General features: G+C 37.7%; 1 protein-coding gene across 1 annotated transcript in view; it reads left to right on the top strand.

Moving 5' to 3' along the window:
- Positions 1-12,514, top strand: part of LPCAT2 (lysophosphatidylcholine acyltransferase 2) — a 68,197-nt gene that overhangs the window by 10,990 nt on the left and 44,693 nt on the right. Inside the window, exons 5-8 of the mRNA XM_055551897.1 lie at positions 676-736; positions 1,618-1,676; positions 3,151-3,185; positions 5,875-5,929. Of these exons, the coding sequence (XP_055407872.1) occupies positions 676-736; positions 1,618-1,676; positions 3,151-3,185; positions 5,875-5,929 (210 nt within the window). The remainder of the gene's footprint in view (positions 1-675; positions 737-1,617; positions 1,677-3,150; positions 3,186-5,874; positions 5,930-12,514) is intronic.

Below are 12,514 nucleotides of genomic sequence, written 5' to 3' on the forward strand. Positions count from 1 at the left end.
TTGTTTCTGTGCTTAGCAATTTACTCATTGCTAAATTCCAAAAGTTTCAGAAAAATCAACCTGCTGTTTTATTCAGTTAATGGGGAACTGTAGTGCATAGTTTTTGTGTGAAAATCATAATATATTAAAAACTAAAAACACCTCCTCAGAAAAGAGTATTAAATTGTATTCTGTATGTCAACAAATTCAAGTAAGCATAAAGCATATTGTTGGTATTTCCTCCTTTTTTCTCAGTACAACCTGAAACTGTATGTTGTAAGAGGGAATATCATTTAATGGGAAAATTGAAACAGAAGTAGCAAATGATTTAGTTAAAGGTGTATACCAGTAGAAGAAAGAATTTAATATTGCATAAAATGAATGCAACTTTGACCATGATTCAGGGTCTACAGCTTCTTTGAACCCTTTTCAGATCATTAGCATCATCATTAAGAAACATTTACTGTGTATATTCTCTCTTCAAAACTTTAATTCATTTTCAGGTTATCTTAATGGTCAGACTATACTTCTTTTAGAGCAAAACTGAATGATCTGATTCTAGGTTTCACTGAAATCAAGTGCTAGCCTTTTATTTTTGCTTTATAAAAGTTGGCAACTGTGAAGTCATAAGAAAGCAAGTACAGAGATAATCTGTTACTTAGACTGAAATATTAAATCTATTCCTTTTCTCCCAAGATACTAGTTTTCCCAGAAGGTACTTGTACTAATCGGTCCTGTTTGATTACTTTTAAACCAGGTGAGATCAATTAAATTATGTATTGTGACAAAATAATGATATCTCAAATGAGCTAATAATAAATATACAAAATAACTCATCAGTTTGCTTGGAGCATTTCTTATTTTCTGATAAAATGTTTTTAATACTGTGAATCCACAACTCACTCTTTTTACTTTCTCTTTTGGTATCATAACGCCTTCTTCTTTGAAATGTCGTGTGTGTGTGTGTGTGTGTTTGAGCAGAAACCACTAGCAATTTTTCTTTTCCTCCGAGAACAACCCCCACAGACACTTGGGGTCCGTGTTATCAAGTTAGAAAACCTATTTCAAAAAAAAAAAGAAAATCTATTTCAATTATCATTATAATACTTTCAATTCCTTCTGAGGGTCATGCCTTTTTAAAATATTATGAAGTTGTGAATTTTATAGCAATTTATAATTTCATATGTCATTTAACAGTCATTACTAATATTTTTAAATGTTTTTGTACTGGCTGCTAGAATGCTCAGAACCAAAGTCAGAACTCACTCTAACAAGTGTGGCAGTTAGTGGTTCAGCGTTTAGTTTCATCGACATTTTCTTCTCTTTATTTTATCTTTTCCTCTTAAAAAAAAAAAAAATTGATGAATAAAAGGTATTTGGAAAATGAAAACGAATGGAGATAAAAATAATATTTTAAGTGACTTAGGCATAACATTTAATATTTTGCTTACATATTTCTAAATTTAAAAATCTCTCATTTTGGCTAACATTAGGAATTTATCAACATTCAGCCAATAGTTTATGTGTACTCTTAAAACATTTAGTATATTTACATCATTTATTATTAATTTTTTAATTCACTGTAAAACTTGTATTCATATAAAGAGCATGTTATAAAATTTCACTATGTGGTTATAGGAGCCTTCATTCCAGGAGTTCCAGTGCAGCCAATTCTCCTCAGATACCCAAACAAGCTGGTAAGCATCATATTTTACTATGAGAAGAATCTCACCATTCCAAACAGCACAAATTCTCTAGGACCCCTTTTGCTTGAATAAATTGATGAATGGGTAAATGGTGGGAACAGGTGGGCAGTCTCATTCTCCTTGCCACATTTAGTTTTTAAAAATTTGCAAGATTGTGGAGTTCCCTGGTGGTCCGGGGTTAGGACTTCACCTTCTGGTGTTGGGGGTGAAGGTTGGATCCCTGGCTGAGGAGCTAAGATCCTACATGCCTCATGGGCAAAAAACCAGAACATAAATAACAGAAGTAATATTGTAACAAATTCAATAAAGTTTTCTTTTTAAAAGTCTGAAGCCTGGTTTACAACCTTAAAAAAAAGATACTTTCTTAAAAAAACTTGGAAAGTAGGCACAAATTGGTTGATACCAATTTTTGATACTGCTTTTGCTATTACTAAGCTACAGGAAGATATCTCCTTAGCTTCTGCCCTATTGTCCCTGTGATATTATGAGTACGTCTCAGCTCCAGGGTCTTTTAGATTAGATTTGAAAAAGCTCTCACAAAGTTATGATTTTTCATTAAGCTTGAAAGGAAAAACATCTCCTGATTGAATGGTCATTACTGGTAGAGAAGGATTGAAGTAGCAGGATAAATTTGGAAGAGGCTTGGTGTTCAATGACACTCAGTACTTAGTAGCTGAGACACTTGGCAAGTAGCTTAAATAAGAAAATAGCTGCAAAGAACTTCACATTCTACAGAAAGTCCATGTGGGCTCAGGAAATAGCCTTTGCTCCAGCAAGATGTATTGTTGTCTTCTGGATATTGGTTGTGTCATCATTTTCCTGAAGAAAGTTATTTTTTGGCAGGGAGACGGATATTTTGTTTCTGAGAGGAACTTTCTTTACTGTAGAATTTACATAAAAAGGCAGGACGTAATTATTCGTGCTCTATGTTATTTAAGATTGAGTTCTTGATCAACTTCCTATCAGTGGTTAATTTCTCAGCTTTGCACACTTTTAGTTAAAAAATTAAAATTTATCAAATTTTTACTCAATATACTTCTGCCTATGGATTTGCATTTGTCATTTATCCAAATTCTTTCACTCTGTACTATTTCATTTTTCTCTGATATAAACTTCTTTTTGAGAACTGACGTATTCTGGTTTTTGTCAGCCAATTAATTATCCAGATACGTTTATATTAGGAAAATAGTTAAGCATACACAATCATTTTTTTTAAAAAAATTCAGATCAACTTAATTCCATAAAAAGATACGTGGTTACATATGGATGACAGACAGATCTTTGCCATGTAGATATATAATCCAAGAATTGATAGATCACTTCACTATTGTTTAGTGCTTGTTTTGCTTTTCAACATATTGCTTTTAATTCAAAAAGGAAGTATATGAATACCAATATCAAAATAAAATTTTTGGTTTTGTTTGATATTTTTTCTGTAATAGTTTAAATACTATTGTTATTCTAGGATACTGTGACTTGGACGTGGCAAGGATATACATTGTAAGTTGCTTATTATTCATTTATATAAATTTTATTTAAGTGAAGAAAGAGAAATAATTTTTTTTTAAAGCCTTGTTTTTATAGAAGTAAAGATTTCTCATCAGAGCCTTAAATAACTGATAAGTTTCTGTAGAGAACATAACTATCTTGCCCATTAAACCCCAGTTTAATGGGGTTTAATGTACAGAATTTAATGTGCAGAATTCTCCCATGTGCAGAATTCTAGTTGTTCGTCAGTTCTAATGCATCTCAAATGTTTACCAATTCTTAAGAAACATTCCAGTGATCTCATTTGCATCCTCCTTAGCTTAAATTTTGTAGTTTCATTCTCAGTGCAAATTTAACGTTATCTGGTGTCTCCATCTTTTTTTTTCACCTCATTGGTTTAAATAGTCCAGAGTAGTTTAGTCATATGGCCTGAAATAGTTGTGATGTGTCTGATTTGAGTTGAGGAAATAGCTAAGCAACTTTTCACTTCCACTCTTGGGTTTTGAGAGGCTGGGAAATCAGCAGTTTCTGTAAACAGTTAAGAGAAGAAAGGAATACAGTTTCACTGTTAAGCAAGCTGAAGTGAAATAGACCTTTTAAAAAGAGCAGAACACATAGAATCTTACTTTCTCTCAAGAAGTTCTTTTGTTTAGTTCCCCTTCCGATTCAGGTGCCTCCTTTGGTCCTTTTACCTGCGCAGACAACATTGACATCCCTCAGTGTTCACCTCAAGGAATCTGGCTGGCTTTGGGCTGCAGAAGAGAAAAATAAAATGATAAACCTTCCCCCAAATTTAAAAAAAAAAAAAAAAAAGACAACCTGTTTACATTTTGGGTTTGAGGGCTTTCCCAGAGCTTATGCAGTAATGCCTTTTGATACTGTTACACACAGAGCTCAAATTATTGATGGATAGGTGACCATCACTTGGAAATATTTAAAAGAAATCATACTTTGCCTTCAAATACATTGTAGACAATCCAAACAACTTATGAAAATTAGATTTTTTTCCACTACAAACTTATTTTCTCCATTTTTTGTGTATGTAAATTGCTTTGAAATAACACATTTAAATCAGAATAGATGGGCTGATTACATGTGTTAATAAATACTGATACTTGTGAGACATTTATATTCCTGTTATGCTTCAGCCCTTGGTCGTCAGAGTTAAGTAAATAACACTAAAAATAGGGCACATAAACTGTAAAGGATATCTATTTATTCCCTTGGCTAGAATATCTTTCCTGTCATTACTAATTTCGAATTCCTGGTTTTCAGAAACAAATAGTATGAGAACATTTTAGGAAAAAAAATACCTGAAAATTGAGGGATAACATAGTTCTATTTCCTGAGGTATGTCATCCTCAGGGCCTTTACAAGTCTGCTTAGAGATAGTGACTTTGGGTTCATTGTGACTTTTTTTGGTTTTGCAGCTGGACCAGTGGAAATGAAGGTCAAATAGGAGATTGGGGGTAAATAGCGTGGTTAAGTATTTAATCTAGGCTTCTAACCTGAGAAGTATGTGACAGGAGGAAAAATAGGAGAGAGAATACAGCTAAGAAAGGAAAAAAAATATTTTCAGAGTTAAAGATATCTTAGGATTTGTAAACAAACACAAGATCTTCTAAAGAAACAACTTTTTAATCTTAGGTCACATCACACTCATGTGTGGTAACCTCCCGTTTTTACCTTATCTTCTCATCTCCATCATGTTATATTTAGCACTGTGTCTGTTATGTCCAAATCAGTTTCCCCAATTGTCCTTGAGAATTCCATAAGAAATGCTGTTTGGTTTGTCTGTAGTGTGGACAAGTCGAGTTTCAAGAGATGTGGTGTGTGGTTTCATTTTGTTTTAATAGTGTTCAGAATTTTCAAATCAATATTAAATCATTGAATTCCAAAGCTCTCTGTTAATCATTAAAGAAAAACTTACTTAATGAGAGATAATGTGGATTGGCTTTTATTTTTGTGGGCCCACATTTTTTTTTTTCAGTATTAAAAATAATTTAGTAACATAATATTCTACTCAGGAGTTTTTCTGTAGACAAATTACTATATCTTAAAATGTGACTGTGAGTAGTTTTCTCTAGGTCTAGGAGTATTAGTTGTCAAAGAGACTTCAAATTTGGGGTTCCTTCTGCTGAGCTGTGGCTCTGACCCACAAATACATATTTGGTATTGTGTTTGGCAATTTAACTTTTGAATATCAAGAATAGTTCTCTATCCTCCAATTAAAAAAAATCCTATGGTAAACCATGGGGGCTTCCCAGGTGGCGCAGTGATAAAGAATTTGCCTGCCAATGTAGAAGATGCAAGACACAGGTTCATTCCCTGGGTCAGGAATATCCCCTGGAGAAGGAAATGACAATCCACTCCAGTATTTTTAGGAAATCCCAAGACAGAGGAGTCTGTTGGGCTACAATCCGTGGGATTGCAAAGAGTCAGACATGACAGAGCAACTGAGCACATGATAAACCATAAAGGAAAAGAATATTAAAAAGAATGTAATAAAAAATTTAAAATATTTTAAAAAGAATAGGTCTCTAAGCCCAAAAAGTGGTAAAGCAGCAGACTGGCATTTATAAATGCAGAATACGTACAAAGAGTGACAAACGTTGCTTGTTTGTCAGGAAAGGATGGTTGAGCAATATTAGATAGTACTTGTGTTACCACATAAAAATGGCCTTCTCTCTTTTCTCCTCAGCATTCAACTTTGTGTGCTTACTTGGTGCCAGCCCTTCACAAGGGTGGAAGTTGAGGTAAGTGGTTCAAAATGTAGCCTTGAAACTTGTGGTTTGGCCTTTCTTATCATAGTGAATTTTCAGTCTGGAGAGATCAGATGTAGAAAGATTGGGAGTTAAGTTTGCCACCTTGAAAATAAGCCCTGTTCTTTTTCAAATTGTGTATCTAAACCCAAGCTGTCAGAACTAGCCCTTAAACTTGTGTTAGGAAGCACAACTTCCTAGCTTCTGGGAATTTCCAACATGTCACCACCATGGTTGGCCATGTTTTCATCGCTCGCTCCTATCTTTTTATTCCTTTTAATGCTGACAAATAGATTTAAGGGACTAGATCTGATAGACAGAGTGCCTGATGAACTGTGGACAGAGGTTCGTGACATTGTACAGGAGACAGGGATCAAGACCATCCACAAGAAAAAGAAATGCAAAAAAGCAAAATGGCTGTCTGAGGAGCCTTACAAATAGCTGTGAAAAGAAGAGAAGCAAAAAGCAAAGGAGAAAAGGAAAGATATACCCATTTGAATGCAAAGTTCCAAAGAATAGAAAGGAGAGATAAGAAAGCCTTCCTCAGTGATCAGTGCAAAGAAATAGAGGAAATAACAGAATGGAAAGACTAGAGATTTCTTCAAGAAAATTAGAAACACCAAGGGAACATTTCATGCAAAAATGGGATCAATAAAGGACAGAAATGGTATGGACCTAACAGAAGCAGAAGACATTAAGAAGAGGTGGCAAGAATACACAGAAGAACTTTACATAAAAGATCTTCATGACCCAGATAATCATGATGGTGTGATCACTCATCTAGAGCCAGACATCCTGGAATGTGAAGTCAAGTGGGCCTTAGAAAGCATCACTACAAAGAAAGTTTGTGGAGGTGATGGAATTCCAGTTGAGCTATTTCAAATCCTGAAAGATGATGCTGTGAAAGTGCTGCACTCAATATGCCAGCAAATTTGGAAAACTCAGCAGTGGCCACAGGACTGGAAAAGGTCAGTTTTCATTCCAATCCCAAAGAAAGGCAATGCCAAAGAATGCTCAAACTACCACACAATTCCACTCATCTCACATGCTAGCAAAGTAATGCTCAAAATTCTCCAAGCCAGGCTTCAGGAATATGTGAACTGTGAACTTCCAGATGTTCAAGCTGGTTTTAGAAAAGGCAGAGGAACCAGAGATCAAATTGCTAACATCCACTGGATCATCGAAAAAGCAAGAGAATTCCAGAAAAACATCTACTTCTGCTTTATTGACTATGCCAAAGCCTTTGACTGTGTGGATCACAATAAACTGTGGAAAATTCTGAAAGAGATGGGAATACCAGACCATCTGACCGGCCTCTTGAGAAACCTATATACAGGTCAGGAAACAATAGTTAGAACTGGACATGGAACAATAGAATGGTTCCAAATAGGAAAAGGAGTATATCAAGGCTGCATATTGTCACCCTGCTTATTTAACTTATATGCAGAGTACATCATAAGAAACGCTGGGCTGGAGGAAGCACAAGCTGGAATCAAGATTGCGGGGAGAAATATCAATAACCTCAGATATGCAGATGACACCACCCTTATGGCAGAAAGTGAAGAAGAACTAAAGAACCTCTTGATGAAGGTGAAAGAGGAGAGTGAAAAAGTTGGCTTAAAGCTCAACATTCAGAAAACGAAGATCATGGCATCGGGTCCATCACTTCATGGGAAATAGATGGGGAAACAGTGGAAACAGTGTCAGACTTTATTTTTTTGGGCTCCAAAATCACTGCAGATGGTGATTGCAGCCATGAAATTAAAAGACACTTACTCCTTGGAAGGAAAGTTATGACCAACCTAGATAGCATATTGAAAAGCAGAGACATCACTCTGCCAACAAAGGTCCGTTTAGTCAAGGCTATGGTTTTTCCAGTGGTCATGTATGGATGTGAGATTTGGACTATAAAGAAAGCTGAGCACTGAAGAATTGATGCTTTTGAACTGTAGTGTTGGAGAAGACTCTTGAGAGTCCCTTGGACTGCAAGGAGATCCAATCAGTCCATCTTAAAGGAGATCATTCCTGAGTGTTCATTGGAAGGACTGATGCTAAAGCTGAAACTCCAATACTCTGGCCACCTGATACAAAGAGCTGACTCATTGGAAAAGACCCTGATGCTGGGAAAGATTGAGGGCTGGAGGAGAAGGGGACGACAGAAGATGAGATGGTTGGATGGCACCGACTCAATGGACATGAGTTTGGGTAAACTCCAGGAGTTGGTGATGGACAGGGAGGCCTGGCATGCTGTGGTCCATGGGGTCACAAAGAGTCAGACACAACTGAGCAACAACTGAACTGAATGCTGACCTCTGCCAAGTTTCATGATAAGCCTTCACATCCTGACCAAAGGAGCTACAGTAGCTGGTGGAACCCCTCAGCTTCTTGAAGATTTATGTTCTGTGAAATCTGAGAGATTGTGAGAGAGGCACAGAGTCAGAAACTCTCATTTTTAGAATAGTCTGTACATGGAAAACCTGAAGAAATCGTGTTATGTGAGCCATTAAGGCAGAAGAGCCATAAAGGTGGCTCATATCATCATTCACAGGACACTTTTTCACGTTCAGTGACAGTGGCAGGTGGGGAGTGGAGGAATAATTAGAATATTCTGAAAATTCTGACCAGATTTTTAAGACTTTGAAGATTGATTCCAAGAACTCTGCTTAGTTTCTAGGGATGACATGGAATAATGGGCCTTTGAGTTCAGAATCTTGTTGGCTTTGGTGATACCCTTAGGTAGCTTCTGAAGAGAAGATCACAATAGTGGTTCTCCAGATTTTTGCTTGGATTTTCCAATTGCATCCACAGCTTTTGTAATGAAAACCTTAAGTTTGTATATGTAATTCAGAGTCCTGAGTGGGGGCCAGTGCTCTAAGTGACAAGACTGTGGAATTTAAGTTATAAGAATCTTATTTTACCTTGTTGGATAGCTTGGTTATTCAGCCATTTAGATGTCAGTAATGCCAAATGTTGTAGGAGCTCAAATTATGTCAGAGTGAGTTTGACTACAATGAAATTTTTCTTGAGACTTGCAGGTTGCTTGCCTGCCATGAAAATACTTGTTTATTAATTACATGTCACACTTCCCCACTTTTATAACCAGCTCAGTATCTCTCCATGTGACCAGAAAACACTAGATCTTAGATGTTTCTAGAGAAACAGGTTCAATTTCCTGAGTCTATGAAATAAACTGACAACAAGCAGATTAACAGCGGAAAAGATATATACAAATTTATTCATCTGTATCCTAATAAGTTTAGAAACTATGAGGAGAAGCAAATGAATCAGATTTCTTTTTCTGAGACTTCTCAGTGCCTTTGAAATGTTTGACCACTGAACCCCTTTTCTCTCTGGAAACCTCCTAGAACCAGTGTTCCATAGAATAGCATTTTGGGAAACCTTGTGGAAAGAAATATCTTATTACTTCTAAGTACTCTGAGCACTGCTCTTCCTTCTTGAATAGCTTCTCAGATAGCTAGCCCTGTTTTCTTTATCTAAAAAGAAAAAGAAAACCCAAACATAAAACAGCCATACTATCTTCCCTGCAAATTCAGAGATACTGTTTTTATATATGTATGTGAGAAGTCACTCATTCATGTCTGGCTCTTTGCAGTCCCATGGATTGTAGCCTGCCAGACTCCTCTGTCCATGAGATTTTCCAGGCAAGAATACTACAGTGGGTTGCCTTTTCCTTTTCCAGGGGAAGTACTCTTGCCTGCAAAATCCCATGGACAGAGGAGCCTATAACTATATATAGAGTTCCTTCCTCTTAAGTTACCCCTCTTTAGCTAAGATCTGGCAGTAGATGTGGAAATGCACACAGAACTGTTCATTTTTTTCGTCTAGCACACATATCAGTGGTCAAATTCTGTTACAACAGAGGTATGCAAATTCCTCGTGCTTTTGCCCTGACCATTGTTACCACATTTCCTTTTTGGGTAGGGGCTTGCTTTCTTTCTTTTCAATTACAGCATTTGCATCCTCCTACCAGTTCTTAGACTATTCAGATAATATTTTCTGCAAAGCAAAGAATATATCCTTTGTTTGATAACTTCACACTCAAAATAGCTTTCAACCAGTTGAAAACAGCTGAATAGGTAGGGATTTGAGGTGTAAGAATTGAAGATGGAAATTTGTGGAGTTCAAATTGGGTATTCTTGTTTTTGTTGTTGTTGTTTAGTCGCTTAGTCGTGTGCAACTCTTCTGTGACCCCATGGACTGTAGCCCACCAGGCTCCACTGTCCGTGGGATTTCCCAGGCAAGAATACTGGAGTGAGTTGCCATTTCCTTCTCCAGGGAGTCTTCCAACTCAGGGATCAAACCTGCATCTCATTCACTGGCAGATGGATTCTTTACCACTGCGTACCCAGAAGCCCAAATTCTTATTTTAATTGTAATTTGAAGTTTATGAGTCTGCCTTTCACCCAGGGGACTCCTAGCTACTTTATGACTTTTGAATATGTTAATTCCTCACTGCTGCTGCTGCTAAGTCGCTTCAGTTATGTCCAACTCTGTGCGACCCCATAGACGGCAGCCCACTAGGCTCCCCTGTCCCTGGGATTCTCCAGGCAAGAACACTGGAGTGGGTTGCCATTTCCTTCTCCAATGCATGAACATGAAAAGTGAAAGTGAAGTCGCTCAGTCGTGTCAGACTCTTTGCGACCCCATGGACTGCAGCCTACCAGGCTCCTCCATCCATGTCCCTGGGATTTTCCAGGCAAGAGTACTGGAGTTGGGTGCCATCGCCTTCTCCGAATTCTTCACTGGTGGGCTGTAATTGCAAAATGTATCCCAGAGGCCCGCCAGGCACTAAGTATATGTGCACCATGGCTCAAGACTCTCACAAGGGACTTCCCTGGTGGTCCAATGGTTATGATTATTTTTGCTTTGCAAACAAGTTCATCTGTACCATTTTTCTAGATCCCAAATATAAGTGATATTATATGGTGTTTGTTTTTCTCTTTCTGACTTACTTCACTCTGTATGACAAGCCCTAGGTCTATCTACGTCTCTGCAAATGGCACTATTTCAAAGAACTGCACATTTCTAAAGATTCACCTGTTAAAATCCTTTTCTGTTACTTAGAGGAGGAAAAGATTGATTGTAGTATCATTACTAATCAATCTTCCTCTTGTCATCATTTATTTAATGAAAGGATTGTGTTCATGTGGTCATTAAACAACGAATAAACCAGCTTTACTGGTTCAGAGTATTCATGCAAAAGACTGGCTCTGGGTAACAGAGAGCCTTAAACAATGCTTGGGAGAATTGGGGCTTAATCTTGTGTGGAGTCTAAGGCCCTTGAGGAGGTACTTTTGGGACCAAAAGTACAAAGGATGCTAGTGTGGGAAGCAGTCCAGTTAGACTCTGACCTCCTCCTCGTCTGGGTCAAAATGGTACAGAGTAAATAGGGTGAGGGAGGAGAGAAGATTGCAGTGAGGAGGGGAATGGACCTGGGGAGCCTATCTCAGGTGCAGTGGGAAAGTGAATTGAAGTTCACATGGGATGCTGTAGGGGAGGAGAGATTTCCCTCTCCCCAACCAGGTTCGATTCCTGGGTCTATGAAATAAACTGACAACAGGCTGATTAACAGCAGAAAAGATATATACAGATTTATTAACTTTTCATATGGTAAGCATAAGGGCATCACAGGGGATAAAAAGTGAATACCCAAAAAAAGTGAGATTTGAGAGCTTGTATACCTTATTATTTCCCATGGGCAGAGGAGCCTGGTGGGCCGCAGTCCATGGGGTTGCTAAAAGTTGGACACGACTGAGTGACTTCACTTTCACTTTTCATTTTCATGCACTGGAGAAGGAAATGGCAACCCACTCCAGTGTTCTTGCCTGGAGAATCCCAGGGACGGGGGAGCCTGGTGGGCTGCTGTCTATGGGGACACACAGAGTCAGACACGACTGAAGTGACTTAGTGACAGCAGCAGCAGCATACCTTATTATTAATAATAAAAGCAGGGGAGGGAGGGCATAGGCCACTTAGGGGAGAATAAATGATTTTTAAGAAAGAACAGTAGGCTCTTAGAATAGATGGGAGATGTGATGGTGTGTGATAAAGTTTGGGTGTGATGTTGCCTTCTGGTCTCCTCCCCTCTGATGAGAGTCAGTCTTGCCTGTATGATGAAATTCACTAGGAGGAGATTTAGGACAATTAAGTTCTTTTGTAAGATCTGTCATAGGCAGATAAGGGGAGTTCAGAGAAAGCCTCTCCCTCCATTGCTGTTTTTAAGTGTCTTCAGCTTAAAATAATATATCTAAGAGGCATATTTGGTATGGCATGTCCTGAACTCCTTCACTGTCTTCTTTCTAAAGTTGAAAATGAAGTGTCATTGAAATGAAAGTGGAATTGCAACTTGAGACACAAGGACCATGTTTGAAACAGGAAAATAGCATGGCAGCAGGTCAAAGAGGGACATAAGAGGACTTCCAAGCAGCAGTGAGGTTCGATTTAAGTAACTTGATCCTCGCCCATCACATCGACAATAAAAAAAAAAACAGACTTGGTGTTAAGATCACATATTTTGGCCCACCTGCACAAACTAGAAGGATAAAAGATCTTCAATAT

Source organism: Bubalus kerabau, chromosome 17 (genome assembly GCF_029407905.1).
Source record: "Bubalus kerabau isolate K-KA32 ecotype Philippines breed swamp buffalo chromosome 17, PCC_UOA_SB_1v2, whole genome shotgun sequence".
Taxonomy (NCBI): Eukaryota; Metazoa; Chordata; class Mammalia; order Artiodactyla; family Bovidae; genus Bubalus; species Bubalus kerabau.